This window comes from Nematolebias whitei, chromosome 10 (genome assembly GCF_014905685.2).
Source record: "Nematolebias whitei isolate Nwh7 chromosome 10, NemWhi1, whole genome shotgun sequence".
NCBI lineage: Eukaryota > Metazoa > Chordata > Actinopteri > Cyprinodontiformes > Rivulidae > Nematolebias > Nematolebias whitei.
The window spans coordinates 3,548,252-3,569,341 of record NC_056507.1 but is presented as its reverse complement, the minus strand read 5'-3'; the positions used below and the strand labels follow the sequence as shown (position 1 = coordinate 3,569,341).

Here is a 21,090-nt window from a genome sequence, read left to right as displayed (position 1 = left end):
AAACTCATGCATGCACGGAGAGAACATGCAAACTCCACCCAGAAAGGCGCCGAGTCAGGATTTAAACTGGGGCAACCTGCTCCCTGAAAAGCAACAGCTCTACCAACTGAGCCACCGTGCTCCCCACCCTCCCCCCGTGTGTGTCCTGAAAAAAAAAAATCTGCAGCAACTGATTGTGCTGCTCTTTAGTAAGGACTAAAAAAAAGTTTATAAAATCAAGGTGTTGGTTTTCAGGTAGCTGCTGGATATCCATTTAAAATCAGGTCCCATTTTAATTTCTTGTATTAGTATTTTGGTAAGAATTGGAGTTAAAATATTGCAAATGAAGCTGCCTTGTGGAGGTGAAGAAAACTCTGATGTTGACAAATGTTTCTGTGGCTGCTCCTACAAAAGGCAAAGGGACAGCTCGTTTCTTTGCCTTCATTTTTATTTTTATTTTTTGAGTTTTTGAAAAACATAATTCATTATGATCAAAACATTCAAGCATCCGTGATTTCTCCTAATAAAATTTACACCAGGGAATTCGATTGTTTCATCAGAAATGAAGGAACACTGAATTGGTTTAGTTCCGCAGAACTTTATTAACCTTTATTAAACCTTTATTTAACCTTTATTTAAACAGGCAAATCCCATTGAGATCACAGAGCTCTTTTGCAAGGGAGGCCTGGACCCGGAAGCAGCCTAACATACATGTTTTTGGTCTGTGGGAGGAAACTGGAGTACCCACAGAAAACCCATACAAACACCAGAAGAACATACAAACTCCACACAGAAAGACCCCAGGTCCAACTGGGGATTGAACCTAGGACCTTCTTGCTTTGAGGCAATCGTGCTGACCACTGAGCCAAAACAAACGTATCAATTGCACTTCAATGTCTGTTTAGTGCTATTGAAGCAGAATTACTATGCAAGAGGTGTGAAGTTGTTTTCAATAGTGGTTTAATGTTTGGTCAGAAAATAAATGTGGTTGTCACTGGCACTTTAAAGAAGAACAGTTTTTCAATAAACCCGTTACGTCAAACCAAGAACCAGCACTGCGTTTTGTTCGCTCAACACCCACGAGATTCAGCTGTAGATTGGTGCACACTGCCAAAAGCAATGTTCTACAGTTTTGATCATTGATCCTCTGCCCTGGTTGGTAACGTGGTGCGATGAGGATTGTTTCATTGTGCAGCAACATATCCTCACATCTGAGGATCTACACCACGTTTGTATAATATTAAAATGTGTATTTGTTAGCGCTCTAAGGGTTTTAACGACTGGTATTCCATCAACAGAGTAGATCTAAGGATGAATTTTATTTTGGAGTGCTGTGATTAAGCAACACTTCAACCATCCTGATGTTGGCGTCAGAAGCATTTGTACAGTGGGGAAGAGACATTGGGGGTGGGGGGAGGTCTGGGGATCCTCCCCCAGCAAACTTTGAATAAAGTAGATGTCATTTCCTGCATTCTGGTGTATTTTAATGGGTTGTTAAACATCTACGTTTAGATACACCTGTATACCCACAGTGTACGTAAGCACTTGATTCAATAACTATGACAGCATGGCACAATGCTGGACCCCCCCCCCCCAGTGGAGAACTGTTGGCACTAACGTGATGCTAAGCTAGCGTGCAACACAGAGATGTCTCCCCCTCCTCCCCCCGCCCCGTCAAGTGACCTTGGGGAGATGTGACTTGTTGTAGGTAACCAGGAAATCCTGGAGTGGATTTTAAGTGGTTTGAGTATTCTATTAATCAAGTGGAATGGATTCTATCACAAAGAAATAGAAACAACGCTGGGTGAACTAAGTTTTCATGGTAAATGTGAGGATGGGGGTGTGTCCAAACAATTTTTTTTTACATATGAGGGGGGCACGTCCCCTTCACATGCAATTGTTGTGACACCTATGGTTAACACACTTTGGGCCCGAGATGGGGTAGATGTAGGGCAGCCAACATGGAACAAGAAAGTTGCGGTTCGAATCCCAGCCATTCCCATATGTCGTGGTGTCTCTGAGCAAGATCCCTAATTACTGCCCACTGCTCCACCTGGGTGTATCCCAGTGCGATGGGTTAAATGCAGAGAACCAATTTCTTCATTGCATGGAAACATAAGAGTATAATGATGACAACACATAACACTTATACTCATGGCAATAAACATGAATGGAGAGCTTCAGACTTGAAACTGTGTTGTAAGTCTTTAGATTTATTTTTTAAATTGTAGATTCTAAAAGAATTACAAAAAATAAGAAGTAGCTATAGCAACCAAGAAAAAAAATCCCTAGCATGTTAAATCAAACAACAGAAATGATTAGGTAAATTGTACTTTAGCAATGCAAATGCAAATGTCTGTGGATTTTATTAGATATTTAAATGTCATTGTTTGATAAGGTTTGAGGCATTTTATTATTACTTGGTTTTATTTCTTTTTTTGTTGTTGTACTGCAATTTGGTCTGACGTGGTGGGTAATGTGCTTTACAAATAATTTGGATTGGAAATGCAGTTTCATGTATGGCCTGATCACATCTTCTCATGTCACTACAATGTCCACACTGAGACCAAAGTGCCTCCAAGATCACCTATAAACAAAGTTATAAGGGTTGCAAAGGGCTTCAGTCTAGCCATAGCAAACAAAATAAAAAATAAAAAGCAAACAAAAAAAAAATGTGCGTAAGGACTATATATAAACTGGTCCTCTGTGGTCCAGAAGTACTCACTGTTGCAGCTGATGGTGGTGTCATTTAGCTGCCATTTTTATGTTTTATGAAACAAAATATTTACCAGCATGACAAGTGGTGCTGACTGAAAAGAATGCTCATTCTCTCTGGCTGATTGTGTAGAGCAGAATTTCTAAAAGCACCTCCTGGGGTCTTGTTAGTGTTGGCGTCTCGGTCTAGTAAACCAAACAAAAACCCACACGTTAAAATCCTCAATCCCTTTGACCTTCAACGGTTATTGTTTGCCCCATATTTATTGCCTTGACTGCAATGCAGCCTTTTCAGGTATGCCAGAGGGGCAGTAAAGGTTGGCTTTCGCTGCTACGTTTGGAGGAAAGTCCATGTCTAACTGCCTTGACACAGCTGCCACGAGCCTTGTGAAGGTCAGTCAGCCATTTGTCCCAGTCCTGAATATCAGCGTTCATAGTGGGGGGGTCCAGAACATCAGAGAACATAGCAGTCAGAAATGTGATATCATTGGAGTGTGTCTGTGTGTGTGAGTGTGAGTGACAAACCCATAAAACTATTTTTCAGCCTTTGTGAAAAAGGAGCAGCTCTCTACAGGGGAGCTCAGTCTGTGACTTCATGGTTACTTTCTGCTGCTGAAGACTCCAAATGTGTCACAACTGTTCAAATAAATACATCACTTTCTTCTCCCTCTCAATGGGTGTATGACTGTGCTATTTCTGTCCATTTACACATCTCTCATTCGTACACTGCACAAAACACAAAACATTTTACTGTTTCTAGTCTGTAGTTTTCTTTTCTGTCAGTTCCAGCAGTGATGGAGCTCTAGCTTTCTACTGGGTGCTTTTCTTGGGTCAGTGTTGTAATACAAAGCTGTTGAGACCATATTAGTACGATGCCATTAAATTTTAAACACTGTGCCAAAGTGATCGCTTCACATAGCTGCTATCATAGCATTTATGCTTTATTTATTTAAATATGCTAAAGGGACATACAGTGGCGCAGTTGGTAGAGCTGCCGCTTCTCAGCAAGAAGGTCAGTCCAGTTCAAATCCCAGTCCGGGACCTTTATGGGTGGAGTTTGCATGTTCTCTCCGTGCATATGTGAGTTTTCTCTGGGTACTCCGGTTTCCTCCCACAGACCAAAAACATGCATGTTAGACTGACTGGTAACTCTAAATTGTCCCTAGGTGAGAGATAGAAAGTGAATGTTGCTTGTCTTATTTGTCTCTTATATGTCCCTGTGATGGACTGGAGACCTGTCCAGGATGTCCTCCACCTCTCACACAGGGATAGCTGGACATGGGCAAAAGATAATGGATGGATGGATAAAGGGATATACAATAGTCCCTCGTTTATCGCGGGGAATCCGTACCTTGAAGACCCATGATAAGTGGAAAAACCACGAAGTCGGAATAGTAGTGCAAGTAGTAGTTTATTATATTATATATACACATTATGCACGTCATAATTTCAGTTCCCTGCCTCCTCTGCTCTTTGCCACAAGCAAGCGCTCTTGGCCACGCCCACTTCTCCACTCTGCACGCTGAACATCTGATCAGCTGTTCAGCTGCAGCAGGAAGCTTATCCTGCTGTATGGGCTGCACAAAGGTGCAGGAGGTGCTAAATAAATTTTTTTTTTAAGTATTTAAAATAAAAAATGTCATGCCGATCATGCGACTCATGCGTCTGAGAACAAGTTGAGCTGATTTTATTGTTGTGTGTTGTTTTTACTGTCAACTTATGTTTTTGAGTGGCACTAGATGCATTTTTACTCTTTAATTTTTAATCTATCTTAACTGTAAAGCACTTTGGTCAGCTTTTGTTGTTTTTATGTGCTATATAAATAAATTGACATTGACATGGACTCATCCATCAATCAGCCAATTGTGTGTCGTGTCCAATTTTATTTTGAAAAACCGCGATAGAGCAAGTCCGTGATAAATGAACCGCGAAGTATCGAGGGACTACTGTATTTTTCAATTTTGAAGTGTTGTTTTGTACAAATAATTGTTTATAAAAAGTAAGAAAATGTGTTTTGATTATTTATTTCATTCAATGCTTGTTGAAGATAATTATCTCATTATTGTAAAGACAGTTTAGTTTGCCTTAAATGGTGCCACATTTATAACTAAAATAATTGGTGTGTTGATGAGCAGGTGAGTTGTGAGCTTGAAAAATGTAAAATCTTCTCTGCCAATTCCAAGCAGCTTATTCTACTGTACTACTGAACCTTGCATGGTTTGTGTATTGGATTAGATGATTGAAATCTTAAGAAACAAGGCATGAGGGCTATTTGACGATTCATTCATTTAAAAAAAGGACTCCAGTAGCATGTGGAAGAACCACACACAGCCACAATAGCCTGTTAGCCTGGTCACATGCTGAACCAGCCTTTGTCACAAGTTAGGCATTCTAGTTGTGTTGGTCACCTGGAACAAACAGCATACCCAAATGATCCAACAAATCTTTAGTGGGGTTGAGGTCAGAACTACTCGCAGGCCGTTCCATACTGTCCACTGCCACATTCTGGAGGTAGAGTCTGATAAACCTCCCTTTATTGGGGTGAGCATTGTCATGTTTGAGCACAGAGGTCTGTCCCTGATCAGTGTCTACAAAAGATTAACTCGACTTCCAGTGGACTGATTTTGTCAACAGCTTTAGCATCATCAGCGTAAACAATTTTAATATGCAATATTTGCTTTGCTTACATTTACCATTTACCCAAACCAACACTGTTCAGTTGAGAAAAAGACAAAATTAAATAAGCTGTTCATGCAAATATAGAGATTTAATGTTAACTAATGTAGCATTCTTTTACAGCAGTATGTTTTTGAGATAATTATTTATTTATCTTGAAAGAAAAAAAAAACTGGTACTTATTTGGCTAACCATTAACGTAGCTTGGGCCAAGACTTTTACCCGTTTCTCAACATTTTATTCTATATGACTGTCATGGCTGATCTTGGAGAAAAATATTCTCACTTACTCAAAATGGCCACACGAGACAACAGGAAAAGAGTTTGAACCTTTTTTTACTTACAAGGACATATTTTCAGAACAGGTTGCACCAATATACAGGAAGTACACGCATGAAGACCCGTCACAAGAACATGCTACGTGCAGTGTGTGCACCTCGTTTTTATACTCTTAGTTCAGCTGAGCTCACAGACTTGGAGATGTCCTTGTAGTACCAGCTGCACCTGCAGCTCCACATCCAGCTCTCGCTGCTAACTCAAACATACGGTTCATGGGCAGTGAACATTCTCATCCACAGTGGTTGAAAACATCCAGAAACTTTGACCAAAAATTCCCTAACTGCTAATACAGAAGATCCTAACTAGTGATAACATCACTCCAAAGTCGATTGGACCATCCCTTTAATGTCAGTGAAGTACTTGCACATACATTAGATGAAATAATAATGGTTTTCAAATAAAAAAATAAAATTAATTTAAAAAATGCTCGTTTTTTCCTAACAGTCTGACAACATGTTGTAGCTTTTCTTATGGTGATATTGTCAAATAATTCAAATGATTACCATTGTTGAGATTTTACTGTCAATCTAATGTGTGTTTTAGTAATTTTTGTTATTTGTGCAGCATTTATTGGCACCTAAACATTTCCAAGATTGATGTTTTCTCTAATTTTAGGTTCATGCTGTTAAGAAATGTTAGGGAGCACTGATTGAAGTTTGAAATCCTGGCTCCACTCTGGAGTCTGGAGGCTGCTCTACTTGAACAAGTGTCCCTTAAGAACCAACACCTTCTGGTGATGCTTTGCACAGAGCAGGAAAGGTGACGCTAATTACCCTGAATATGATGCAACAAAACAAGGATTCAGACGTTTTCACTCGTGCACAAAACACAGAAATAATAAAAAGAAAATCGTAATAAAACATCCACTGCAGAATATTGAGCAGAGTAAATGTGCTGACTTTGTTTGTCTTTGCTGACACTTACCGCTTTGGAGTTTGACTGCTTACTCAGTTAAAATGAAGGAATTAGAGGCTTTGAAATTTTATTGCCTGCAGTCAAAAAGCAAAGGTGGACTACTGTATAATGTGTTTGCCCGTGCATGAGTGTAAATCTGTCTATTAGCAAAATATAATTTTATCTCTGCTGTAGCTGTGTGGTCAGTGGCGCCGTCTCGTAATCTGGAGGCTGCTGGTTTGAGCCCAGTTTGTCAGGAACAGCTTTCAGCATAAAACACGACATATTTCACACCAGTTCAAACACTTGCGACCGAGAAGAAGGGAGCAGCCACAAGAAAACGAACTCCAAGTATGACATCTCAAAATATTGCTTGATTGCACGTAACGTTTTCAAGAATGGACCGAAACAGCTGCAGTGAGCATCTTCATGAAGTGAAACTAGAAAAGGTGACGTTCAGGAGGAACATGTCAGCAGACACCGCTGCAGTTTGTCAGGAGAGCAGTTGGACACAGTTGGAGTTCTGCACCTTGTTGCATCAAGCAGCTTCTTTGGCTGGATTAGGGCTCTGGTGTCCATCTGTCGTCCGTCGGCTTACATTTAAGCTCTGCCATTTCACAGGTCCAGATCCAGCTGGTAGTCCTGGCAGGCTGCTTATCTCTTTCAATGACAGAGGGGTGTCTTTGCTTTTGAATGGTCAACCGGGCAGAAGTACAGAAAAACAAACAGACATCTTATTAGGAAGCTAAAGGTCAGAGACATGCAGTCAGCCAAGACGTGGTTGTCATGATGCTGCTGTTACTGTTTTTATAACGTTTATTAATGTGAAAATCCATGGTGAGGAGTTTATTAGGTGTTACTATATCATTTTGTCAGCCGGGTTCAGTTTTCAAGAGGCGTTAAGCTTTTTGCTTTTGTTTGATTGTGTGTCTGTCGCATTAGCAAAATTTGAACCGTTGTGTGAATTATAGTGAAACACTCGGGATGGAATCACTGGACAAACATTTACAGCGGATTCACTTTTGGAGTAAACCCCATTCAAGATGGCTGCCACATCTAGGAGATTATTTAAAAAAAATAAAAGACCTGTCATTTATTTTCCAGATGTTAAGATAAAAATTTGTATGTGATGGGGATGATTTTCACTTATCACCACATGTGTAGCAATATACATAGTGTGATATCTGTTATCTGCTTTCTATGTATGTTAGTAAAATATTTGATGAATCACAAAATTGATTTTTATGAAACCCCAAGTAAGTAATTACAGGCTGTTTATCCACATATCTTTACTTTTATTTTAATTCAAGATGGCCATCACAGGTAATCAACTTTCACCAACACAAATAATTAATGCCAACTACAATTTAATTCAGCCCATTTTACAGTAATTGAGCTAAAGTTTATTAAGGTAGTAGTTGTATTATTAACAACATGTGCACTGTGTTTCTTACAATACCAAATTAAATTCTGCAGGTGAAGTGCATTCCTTCAAGGAATGCTAGTGCTTTAATTTTCTTTTTTTAATGATCTAGTCTAAAGGAAAATATTGGCTGAAAACAATTCATCCATCCAGCATCTTTTACACGCTTCTTCCTTTTTGGGTCGCGGGGGTCACTAGCGCCCATGTCCAGCCATCACTGTTCGAGAGGCTGGGGACACCCTGGACAGGTCTCCAGTCCATCACAGGGCGAAAACAATCCATATATAATAAAAATTAAAGAGGTCATTCTCGTGTTTAATTTAAATAGGACAGAAAATTAGTGTGCAGATTTTCATCAAAGCCAACAAAGCTGCGTGTATAGTTGATAAAATCAAAAGCTTTTTTTGCGTTTGCCCACCGAGGATTATCCTGGCTGCTGACTGAGCAGTTTGCTCAGGAAAAGGCTTTAAAGGCTTTTAACACTTTGTGCTGCAGATAACGTCAGCATCATCTTGTGGATTTCCCAGAAGCTTACAGGTATTTAAGAATGGTATTTAACCAGGATCAGGAATGCTGCCGCGTGGCCGGTAAACCAAAGCTTTGGGCCATGGATGAGTCTTCTACCGTCTTACGTTCTCTTGCGTTCGAGGGTAAGACGCTATTAGAGACAGACGGTTGGAGGAAACAAATATATCATCAGCATACAACAAGAGTGGACATGAAACTTGTCAAACAAAGATCCGAAAGGTTGAAGGAAAAGGCAAACTAGAATTTAGTGGATTGCTATAACAAGTAGAACTGTAAATTAAAAAAAAAAAAAAAATCTGGTTTCAGATATTTCCAGGGCAAAAAACACAAAACAAAAAAGGAAAAATATGTAATATAAATACAGAAACGAGAATATAGCTGCAGCATCATGCTACAGTTGTGACTTGCAGGTGAGGCACCAAATACAGGGCAAAAACATTAAAGGTATTGATTGAAGGAATGCATATCACCTGTCACCTTTCATACCTGAGGTATAGACAACGACGAGGAATCGAACAATGAAACGTCTATGTTCAATCTCCAGAAATCTTGTGCGATGCCATACTTAAATTATGTTGCAGCTCATTCTAAGCTACTACCATTATTATTATTTTGGATTTGAATGATTAAAAAAAAAAAAGTAATGTGTAGATTCTGTTCAGTTGTTTTGAAAATATTTTTCTAACAGAAAAACAGTGCTGACTGTTAATGCTCACATTTTACTCAAAGACCTTGATCAGTAAATACAAATTGCAGTGTGTGTGTTGTGCATGACCCAAAGGTACAACTTCACAAGATTTTAGCCTGCAAGCTGTAAAAGTGACCAAACTATTGTATTTTTTGTGTTTTCCAAGTTAAATAGGCCTAACCCAACATTTTATCATTTGTAATTATACAACCAATGATTAATTCCTGGACATTATTAAAATCTTAAAGGCTTACATTCAGGGATACATTTATTTATATACAAACCCTCACAATACTTCCTGTAACAGTTAAAGTGAAAATGTTAATGTCTTTGTTTGTGATTGCCAACACATCACTTGGTTGTAACAAGACCAGCGGGCACCGCCCACCTCCAATCTGAAGCAACACCCCTGCTCCCTGAGGATTCGGGCATAAAAAGCATTAATTCCACCACTCATTGATCAAAGCGTTATTGGTCTTGTATAATTTGGTTCTCACTAATTGAGCACCACGGTCCTATTTCTTAAAAATACCCCTTCGTTTTAAGAAACACTTCTGCCCACTCACTACACCCTCATGCGATTCTCTTGGAGCTGATTGGAATGAAGAGTTGCTTTCAAACCACAAGCATGTGAGGGAATAATAATGCCCAGATCATTAACAATACAATCCTGCTAATGTCTACATGTCTCCTTTGTCTTCATGTGTCTCCATGTTTAGTTAGTGAGATTCTGTCGTGTTCTAGAGTTCTCTGGAGTGCTTTTTGTTTGCTTGTTTATTTTGTTAAAGCCCTCGGCCGATGGAGAAAGGATGATATGATTCCAGTTATGATATCTTGATATGAACTTGGAAAGTAACCACTGGATGGACATCTTCAACTGATCAACTTTTGGGGTCAGCCCAATTCAAGATAGCCACAACAGCAAATTAACAGTTGTACACGAAATTGGCTACACATCAGTGAGTTTTAAAGACCCTAAAATTAGATGTGGTAGTAACTGAGACTGAGCTCAAACACTTTGCTGAAAAGTTAGAATCTGCATACACTAGCACAAGTTCAGAGAAGACCAGAAGACAAAGGCTTGATTATTGCCAATAACTGCAAGGTTTGGCTCTATACCCAGATAGTATGTGCATGAGAACGACGACTTCAGAATCAGGAGGAAGTTTAAACGTTTATTTTCAAGGTGAATAATAATAATAAAGAGTATACTTGATCGTAGGACCTGGACAGGAACCCTGGAGAGTAGGGAACAGCGCTAATGGGAAACTCTTCTGGGACGTTGGTTTTGATCTTCAGTCTCTTACGTTAACCAAGCAGGGTTGTCGCAGGGTGAAATCCAAAAAGTTTCCAACGAGGTCTTAATCAAACGTTGGGCAAGTGGTGGAAGGCAGGGAACAAGGTGACTCAGGAGGCAACAGCCTAACGACTGATGGTTAGTGCCCTGATGGCAGCTTGCTTTTCACAGAGGACCAACGATACTCGCAATCATAGCATTGTAAGAGAGGGACAGTCAAAATGTCCTTGTCCATTTCTCTACATCCCACACTAGTTCTGGATGTCACCAGCCAACTGGTTGCTCCACTATGGGAAGGCACTATTTATAAGACTGAGTCTGTTGCAGCTCCTCAGATTGAAGAAGTCTTTTGGATAAAAGATGAAATATTTCAAAAAGAAGACTCTGTCCAGAGGGCCTGACTCAACCTTGTTACATGTATCCACCTGGATTATTGAGCATGCATCAGGACACCTTGTGCTTCTACTTTCTGAGATCCGCTTTTCTCATCGTCTCGCTGCATCGTCAGCCATTCCTGTTCGTCAGTCGTTGTTTGCCCTCAGATTAATATTCACACCTTTTCATTGTTTTTATCAGTCCCATCTGTAGTCACTTAACCCATCACTCCCAGTGCATATAAAGTCTTGCCTTTCATTATATCTTCAGTCATTTATTTTGGTTATTTTCTGTCTCGTTACCCTCCATGCTTTTTTATTCTTTTTGCTACATTGTATTTTGCTGCAATGCCATCCCTTTTGTTATATTTATTAAAGCTTAAAACTGTTTTGAGCCCTTGTGTAAGTCTGCATCCTTGGGCTTTTACCTGCAAACCTCAACAGTCATCTTCAACACATACACCGAGAAGAAGTTTCTGGAAATGCAGCACAGGTTTTGCAAGATCTCACGATACTCCATGAAATTACACATACCATTTATAAGGTTTGGCATTTTACATTAGAAGCTGTGACAATGGTTTTGTTTAATTTATCTTGACGCCCTTGCCCTCAGGTTTAGAATATACAAATATTAGTTAATCTTCAGACTTGTGTAGGTATCCATGTAAAAGAATACATTTGTTAAAATGTTAAATTTCAATCTTTAACTTGTTTGGGTTCGATAACTTCCCAGTCAGTGTTGGTGAAAATAGACTTGAGTTTAATACCATCTAACTGACTAATATCCATTATGTAAAAAACACATGATCAAAGCTTGCCCAGTAGAGCTGAGACCACGTATTCTTTGGTGTCTTTTCCTCTGCACACACACAAACACTGCACTCGATCTCCCTGCACTCAGCACCGACTCAATCGATGGAGTTAAGGAATAAGAATGATCACATATGGCTTGGGGCCGAATAAAGCACAACAGGCTCTGCTGCAGGGCTTTGATCTCGCACAAACCCCCTCAGCCTGTTTTGACATTGCCTGATTACAGATGGTATCATCAAATCCCTAATCTGAACTTTCACCCTAAACAGAATGAAATGAAACTGAGCCAAGTTATCCAATCCATAACCCCCCCCACACACACACGCACATAGACAAGTGGACATCAGGCTCGTCAAACAAAGAGCTATCTGCTCTCCTGGAACAAAAATTAGTGGTTGCGGTAATAACGTTAATTTATTAATAGAAAAACTGATTTTTTTTTTCTCTACATTGCCATTTAAAAATGTGTAACATGGTCCATTGACTCTACTGAAGAAAAGGAGAGTGCAACATCCTCTGCAGATCAGGAAGCGTCACCTTGAGGCCAGTTTTAATTGAAGGACAAGGGTGCTTAAATTATACTTTGGTAAAAGAACTTAACTTTGTTTACTATGAGCAGTTCGTTTAAAAATGAAAGGCATATGTATAGGTTCTAGAATTGCGCCGCTCAAGGTGGCTGCATGTTGGAGCAGCTGTTACTTTCATTCTGAGATTTTGCTTTTGGAAACTTTAATTCCTCTTTTTCTGGATGTAAATCACATTTTCTGGATGATTGTTTCCTCTGGTATCAGATGCTGTGCAGCTGGAAGGATTTTTACTGAAACTTTTATAGTTTTGGACATTTGTTATGATGTGTAACCATGGCAACAAGGCAGTTTCTACCACCAACAGCAGCTGATTAACATCTCAAAAGCTCAAATAATATCTCAACTACAGCCCCAAATTTCAAATGAGTTGAAAAGGATGTTCTGTGGACGCATTCTCATCTACCAGCCAGCTGTGCTCGAGTGCCTGACCACTGGGATCCTGGAACTAGCAGGAAACACGGCTCATGACAGTGGAAGGACAGGATCGTCCATCAGCACCTACAGCTGGCTGTCCGCAGCGATGAGGAGCTCAACAAGCTGCTGGGAGGAGTGGCCATTGCCCTGGGAGGAGTTCTGCCCAACCTTCAGGTGATCCTGAAGCCCAGGAGGCCAACCAAGTGCAAGTAAACGGATCAACATCTGTGGCCAGTTTTTTCAGATCTGCTATAAGACGGACCATCACAAGAGATCCTTCCCGCCCACAACCATCAACATCTAGAACAACTCTTTTATAAAACAAGGAAAATGAGCTACAACAACATTTAATTTCCCTCTGGGATTAATAAAGTATTTTTTGAATTGAATTGAATAGCATTCCTTCTTTAACAAAACCCCGGAAGCCAAGGCCTTAAATAAAAGCTCTCTTTATCGGTTTGTTTTTTTAGTTAGATATTAGTTTCAGTTACTCCCACTAAATTGTGGCTCAATAATTGTAATATTGACAGAGATACACATTTTTAGTCAGTTTTGTAGGTTGACTTAGGCTTGCACACCAAAGTTCAAAAATGATCCTGGGGAGTCGCTTCGCTTTGGACGTATGACGGAGGTGTTTTGGTCAGTCAATATTTTAGTGCTTTAATTTGGCTGATCTTTCTTTGGCTGATCTATAGACATCAGGGCAGTCAACAGCTGATGTACACCACCACGTTTTGGTGTCGTACACAGTACTGTCTGGGAAGTGGTGGCTCAGAGGTTAGAGGAGGTGGGCCTGTGATTGGAAGGTCGCCAGTTCGACTCCCCGGACCAACAACATCAAAATGTGTGTGGAAAAATGAAAACACTCACACCTGCCTCCACTCTCATTTGCCCCGCTCTGGGCCTTTGAGCAAGGCCCTTAGTAATAATAATTAATTGCTGTGTGTTGTCATCATTGTATGTTTCTATACAATGATGACATTAGTTCTCTGCATTTAACCCATCGTACTTGAGACACACCCAGGTGGAGCAGTGGGCAGCTATGTAGGTGCCCGGGGAGCAATTAGGGATTGGGTGTCTTGCTCAAGGGCACCAGAGCATGTGGGCAAGGCAGGGAGTTGACCCTGTGACCTTCTGGTCCCATGTCAGCTGCCCTACCTCAACACCATCTCGGCCCCACCATCTGTTCCCAAAACAGGTCTCTCTTGAAAACGAGTCCTCGTCACTCAGTGAACTGTATAAATAAAGGTTAAATAAAAAAATTAAAAAAATTGATCAATTAATTGATCTAGCTTCACTTTTCGTTATCGCAATAACTTTAGTTCAATTTCTGTCAAATTGACTTGTACAAACATTTGTGTGTTTGATACAAATGTTAAACAGTTGTAGATCTCCTTTCAGTGGGTACTTGAGATTTTCATTAAAATCCATCCACTATGACAGGAGATATTTTACTAACACACACACTTTTTTCATCTTTCTCTCTTTCTCTCTTTATTTATATTCATCTATCCAAGTTGCTGGGTGTGCATGGTCTATATTTTACCCCATAAGATTGCTAGAGTTGGGTGTCAGCCACAGCACATATATCACGGTTGCCACCATCGATCTTTGATTGAGCTCTCTTGCTAAACCAGGGGTTTGAACTCACACAGCAAATCTAGACTTGGAGAATAGAAAAAAAAAAGACCGTAGGGTGTTAAAAAAAAAAGACAATGTTACTAGAACAATTCACAAATGAGCTCAGCATATTTTTTGTGACACAGCATGATGTGGATTACAGAAAGTGCCATTCATTTTAGTTGAAGCTGTGCCCCATCACTTCACATCACAGCAGCAGCATTGGCTGATTGAGTTTCCGCAAGGTGATCCATGGAAATAACGTTCAGCAGCCCGCAGCAGACACGGGGGAGAGGGGGTAGTGCAGTTTGTAGATCACTAGTACAATTAGACCTCCACCTTCATGGATAAAATCTCTATCTTTTAATCTATATCACAATAGGTCTTGTGGAAGGCAGAACATATAGCAGAATCTTTACAATGCCTTTTTTAAATTTGTGTAGAGACAAGCATGAGATGCAGAATTCAAAACTGTCAGCACTTTCAATTATGCACACACACACTATTCACAGTAACCTGTATTCATCTTACGTCTGCTCATAAATATTGCAACAGGTGTCATATTATCTGCCTTGTTTTCTGCACTCAGGTGATGAGAATGGCTTTCCTTTGACTCCTATGATTACTGCGCATACAAGATGCCTTAAGAAAAAGGTTAAAGGGATAGAGTTCAAAATACAATTTCAACCTATAGAAACATCCAAGTTTTCAATCATATGCAGTATTTTATGAAGTGTAATTAGCATGGAATATGCTCAACTGTTAGAAAAAAAAAACATAATATGCTACGAGGTGGAAACAATGTTTTATTTTCTAACAAAATGTTTTCCATGTCTCTGCTTCTCCCCAGGTAACCGATAAGATGGTGGCCAGGGGAGCGACTGGGCACAGCTACCTGGTGGCTTGCTGGCAGCCCATTCTCATCCTGATGCTGGGCACCGTGCTGTCTAGCTCCACCACAGGTTGCCCATCCCGCTGTGAGTGCAATGTTCAAGAGCGCTCTGTGATGTGCCACCGCAAAAAGCTCATGACTGTTCCCGAAGGCATTCCTGCAGAAACAAGACTGCTGGACCTCAGCAAGAACCGCATCAGAATGATTAACCCAGATGAGTTTTCTAGCGTTTCTAACCTTGAACATCTGGAGCTCAGTGAAAATACTATCTCCACAATAGAACCTGGAGCGTTCAATAACCTCTATGGCTTGCGGACATTGGGATTGCGAAGCAACAAGCTGAAGCTGATTCAGCTGGGTGTATTTACAGGTCTGAGCAATCTTACCGAGCTGGACATAAGTGAGAACAAGATTGTCATCTTGTTGGACTACATGTTTCAGGATTTATACAACCTTCGGTCTTTAGAGGTGGGTGATAATGACCTGGTTTTCATCTCCCACCGGGCTTTTCATGGCCTTAGTAGCCTTGAGCATTTAAGTCTTGAGAAGTGTAACCTGTCCTCTGTGCCAACAGAGGCTTTTACCCACCTCCACAGTTTGATCACTCTCAAGCTGCGTCACCTCAATATCAATGTCATACGGGATTACTCTTTTAAACGCCTCTTTCGGCTAAAAGTGCTGGAAATAGCAAATTGGCCATACTTGGATACAATGACTCCCAACTGTTTGTATGGATTAAATCTCACCTCTCTGACCATTGCCAATGCCAACCTGACGACAATTCCTTATGTAGCCCTACGCCATTTGGTTTACTTGCGCTTTCTTAACCTTTCATACAATCCTATCCAAACCATTGAGGGAAATAAGCTTCATGATCTTCTACGTCTGCAGGAATTTCATCTTGTTGGAGGCAGACTAACAATGATTGAGCCATACTCCTTCCGTGGACTAAATTACCTGAAAATTCTAAATGTTTCTGGAAACTCTCTTAGCACTCTGGTGGAATCTGCTTTCCATTCAGTTGGCAACCTAGAAACCCTTGCATTGTACGATAATCCTCTGGCCTGTGACTGCCGACTCTTGTGGGTTTTTCGACGACGCTGGAGACTAAACTTCAACAAGCAGCAGCCCACCTGTGCCTCTCCCGAGTTTGTTCAAGGTAAGGAGTTCAAAGACTTTCCAGATGTTCTGCAGCCAAACTACTTCACGTGTCGCAAGTCCAGGATTAGGGATCGAAGACCCCAGCACAAATTTGTTGATGAAGGAGCCATCGTTCATTTTGCTTGTCAAGCAGATGGAGATCCTGCTCCTGCAATTATGTGGCTTTCTCCACAAAAAAGATTTATCACCACCAAAACAATTGGAAGGCTCTCTGTGTTGCCAGATGGCACTCTTGAGGTGCGCTATGCCCAGATTCAAGATAATGGTACGTATGTGTGTATAGCCAGTAATGCAGGTGGAAATGACACCTCTTTTGCTCACCTTCACATTCATAGCTACTCACCCGACTGGCCACACCAACCTAACAAGACTTTTGCTTTCATATCCAACCAGCCAACAGAGACTGGTGCTAATGGTACTAAAGCCAATGTTCCTTTCCCATTTGACATAAAGACGCTGATTATTGCAACTACAATGGGTTTCATCTCTTTTCTTGGTGTTGTCCTATTTTGCCTGGTACTGCTGTTCCTGTGGAGCAGAGGCAAAGGCAACACTAAGCACAACATTGAGATAGAGTACGTGCCACGGAAATCGGATGCTGGCATGAGCAGCACCACAGTGGATGCTCCTCGCAAGTTTAACATGAAAATGATTTAATAAGGCTGCAGTGCTCATCAATTTGGAACTCAAACTCAAGACAAACAGGAAAAGAAGACACTTTCTTTCCTCTCTTGCAAACCTGTGGATTATGGTGTGGTAACATAGAGTAATGTTTCTTTTTTCCTAACTGATGGATTGATAAGAGGCCAGTTCCTGACTTTTTAAAGTGAGAGGGAATGTAACCACACCCACTACCCATGGTCATTTCTACAAGCCCGTGGGGCATGCATTGAAAATCAAATTTGTTATGTAAAGGTCATATTCCCATGGATATCTAATGGAAAAAAATGTTTAAAAAGAAGAAAAATAAAACATTTCAAACAGCCAAAATATGCGGGGCCGATCATATTTGGATTATTGTTGTTGTATGTCTGTATTTTCATTTAATGATTTTTAGAGTTATATGTGCCGTTATATTTGTATGGGTTGATGAGCACATTCAGACATGCTGAGGGTAGTTTGTTTTTTGTTAATCTATGGTACAATACAAATTAATTTTAACTGCTGATATAATTTACTAATTGTCTTTTTATATTTTAGCGTTTCAAAGTTAAAATTCCTATGATATATCTAAGATGTACTTTTTCAAAACCTTGCAGAATGTTTACTTGCAAACATGTTCCACAAAAGTTTGGGGAAATATGTAAAAGCGTCAATATCAAGTTAATGCTTTTGGAGAAAATGTAAAACTGCAGATGTAAAACACACTTTTAATTTGACAGCAGTTAACTGGTAATCTTGAAAGTGCAATGGATGATAACCAAGGCAGAATAAATTGTTGAAACCTGATATGATTGACAAAAAACGTGTTTTAAAATTAAACTGGGTGATACCATGAGCTATCTCTCACTGCTAATATGAATATTTTGTGATACGCATAAAAAGTTTGCAGTTGCTTGAATTTCATAGAAGCAATATTAAAATCAGTTCTTGGATATTAAAGTAACATATTCTTTGCGATACGTTTAAAGTGGTATTTGTCCAGTATTGCAAGACTCTCCAATGGCGCCACGCATGGAACATGAAACCGTACAGAATCAGACCAGACAGTTTTTGTTATCATGTTTCAGCACATATTCTACAGTCAAACTACATGTAGCACTGTGCTAGTGTAATCGTAAATAGTTTGAGAGGGTCTAAAATTCAAATATATCTGGTTTGAACAAATACAATGAAAAATGAGCATTTTAACAATTGTTATTAGGTTGTAGGTTTGGTTTGCATTTGGACAATTTAAAAAAAGATGGCCTATACCCAATTAGCAACTTAAGCGATTGCATATTTTAAAGTTACTTTTCAACTATAATGACATGATAGTATTATTTTTTAGGCTCAACACAATCGTAAAGAATCAAAATGATGGTGCTCTAGATTTGAGATACAATGTGCTCCTCAAGCTATAACGTTTTTATCATTGTTACCTTGTCAAGTTTTTCCATTTATGTATTTAAGTTTTCATTTTCATAATGAATGCTCTGTTCATGACCGTACCCTCCCTCTCCCATTAAAGCCATGGAAATGTTGCCTACCTGAATCTTTTTACAGGTTTGCTTCCCCCCAAGAGATATGCGCTGTTTGTAAGGAGGTGGGTGGGAAGAATGTCTGCATTTTACACTCCGATTTGGTCCTGCATATAAAATCCAAGGGTTACAGCCTTAACGTTTCATCTGCACACTATGGACAGCTGGGCTTTGCAAACGTGTGTGAGGATGAAGTTATTTATGATGGATGACATTACAAATAACGTCACAGTAATGGCTGGAAGAATGGACAAAATATGCAGCTGGGTGGACTGACAGATGGTTTCACCCATGGAGCAATCTGAAGCAGCTTTGGTGTAATCCGTTTTGCATAAAAGAGAAGAAGAAGAAAAAAAACACTGGACGTGGCTCACAGTTCTCCCTCTCGCTGATTACGAATGCTTTTTGTTCGAAGTGTGGCTACTGTATCGAGCCTTTTCTTGGTCCCAAGTGATCTGGGGATACTGTTTTTTTTTTATTTCTATTATTCCTACCTTTTAGTTTTGACCCTGGGTTATACTAACTATGTATAGTCCAAGCCAACTTTTTACAAAAGAAAAAAAATATATACGAAAAAATAAATCTATGGAAAATACATTCAAATTGTTCTGTGCAATAACAGTAATATGCAGATTTTTTTTTTTTTAAAGTTTTGTTGATGTTGAATTGTTGAGAATATGGTATGTTGTAATAAACAATCTATGGACCTTTTTAAACATGCACTCATTTTTCTTGATATTAAAAACATTTAGGGCGATTGAAACGACAGCTGTGTTTGGGCTGAATCATGAATCGTGCAGTTTTTAAACAGAACATGAACAAGCTGGAGCCTAACGAACAGTCAGGTGTGGCTACCAAGTATCTGTGACCTCTGAACAAGTTACAGTAGTTTTGATTTTTATGATTGAATACCTCATTAAATGCAGACCGTACGGTAATTTGCCATTGTATGTTTTAGCTCTAATTACTTGTTTACAGGGAAATTTGCAGTTCACTCGCTCATTCTCTTTGCCTCTTAACATTAATTAGCCACCATTAGATTCAGATCACAGGCTTTATGATATGTATAGGGAATATTATTAATTTAGCCTGCACGACTGGTGGTTTTACGCAGACAGTCCTGGTAATTAGTGACAATGATAGCTCTTAAAGTTGAATTTTATTCTGGTTTTAATTTAGTTACCCTGGAAGATTTTACGACTTTAGCCAGACTACTTCTAGTAATGCCCAGTCTAATGCTAAACTGTGCATTTCTTCTTTGAGTATAGATTTTTGTTTAATTCCATTTTGTTCTACCACCCTGCTGATATGGTTAGGACTCCATGAGGATATTCTTTCACTCGCAAGCTACGTCAAACGATGCTCCTTTATCTTCTTACTCGAAGATAGACAGGAGAATAAAAGAGATGCTATTCCTGAGACCTGAGAGCCGCGATGACTAATGGAAACCGTTGTTTAATTATTTTCAGATATAAGATATGCACTTGTAATTTCTGGTCGTCCACAGGCTAATGTATTCTGGATTCATGTGACACGTTGGCTATCATCTTATAAGCACAACAATATAGACAAATTGGGGTTCTTCTTTATGAAAATGTATTTGCTTGGCATCAGCTAGGATACAATAAACCAAAAATAAAATAAATAAAAATCTGAAAACTACTGGAGAAACCAGTGGTGGAGAAAGTACTCAAACACTGTACTTATGTAAAACTACAAACAGACAAAAATGTACTCTAGTAAAAGTAGAAGTACCAGATTAACGTTTTTACTTAAGTAAAAGTAAATAAGTACTTGTTATTAAAAGTAAAAGTACTTGCTGAATGTATTACCTAATGCAATGGTCTACAAATCTTTAAGTCTGCCTACCGTATGTATATTTTCTGTAATACATTAATAGTGTTGAGCCATTTTAATGAACGATGCTGCAGATAATACATGTTTTTATTGTGTTTACTCTGTGACACTTCACACTTGGACTTGTGATTCTGTGTCAGAATTTCAGGGATGACATGCAGAGTTACAGGTCCTTCTCAAAAAATTAGCATATTGTGATAAAGGTCATTATTTTCCATAATGTAATGATAAAAATTAAACTTTCATATATTTCAGATTCATTGCACACCGACTGAAATATTTCAGGTCTTTAATTGTTTTAACACTGATGATTATGGCATACAGCTCATGAAAACCCAAAATGTCTGTCCCAAAAAATTAGCATATTTCATCCCATCAATGAAAGACGAGTATTTTTAATATAAAAAACACCAACCTTCAAATAATCATGTTCAGTTATGCACTCAATACTTGGTCAGGAATCCTTTTGTATGAATGACTGCTTCAATGCGGCGTGGCATGGAGGCAATCAGCCTGTGGCACTGCTGAGGTGTTATGGAGGCCCAGGATGCTTCGATAGCGGCCTTAAGCTCATCCAGAGTGTTGGGTCTTGCGTCTCTCAACTTTCTCTTCACAATATCCCACAGGTTCTCTATGGGGTTCAGGTCAGGAGAG

The 21,090-nt window shown here is 39.5% G+C and overlaps 1 protein-coding gene across 1 annotated transcript in view; it reads left to right on the top strand.

Annotated features, from left to right (window-relative positions):
* Nucleotides 1-17,509, top strand: part of lingo1a (leucine rich repeat and Ig domain containing 1a) — a 101,160-nt gene extending 83,651 nt beyond the window's left edge. The window contains exon 2 of the mRNA XM_037683255.1: nt 15,197-17,509. Coding sequence (XP_037539183.1) covers nt 15,209-17,056 — 1,848 coding nt within the window. The 5' untranslated portion in view covers nt 15,197-15,208 and the 3' untranslated portion in view covers nt 17,057-17,509. The remainder of the gene's footprint in view (nt 1-15,196) is intronic.
* Nucleotides 17,510-21,090: the final 3,581 nt, after the last annotated feature.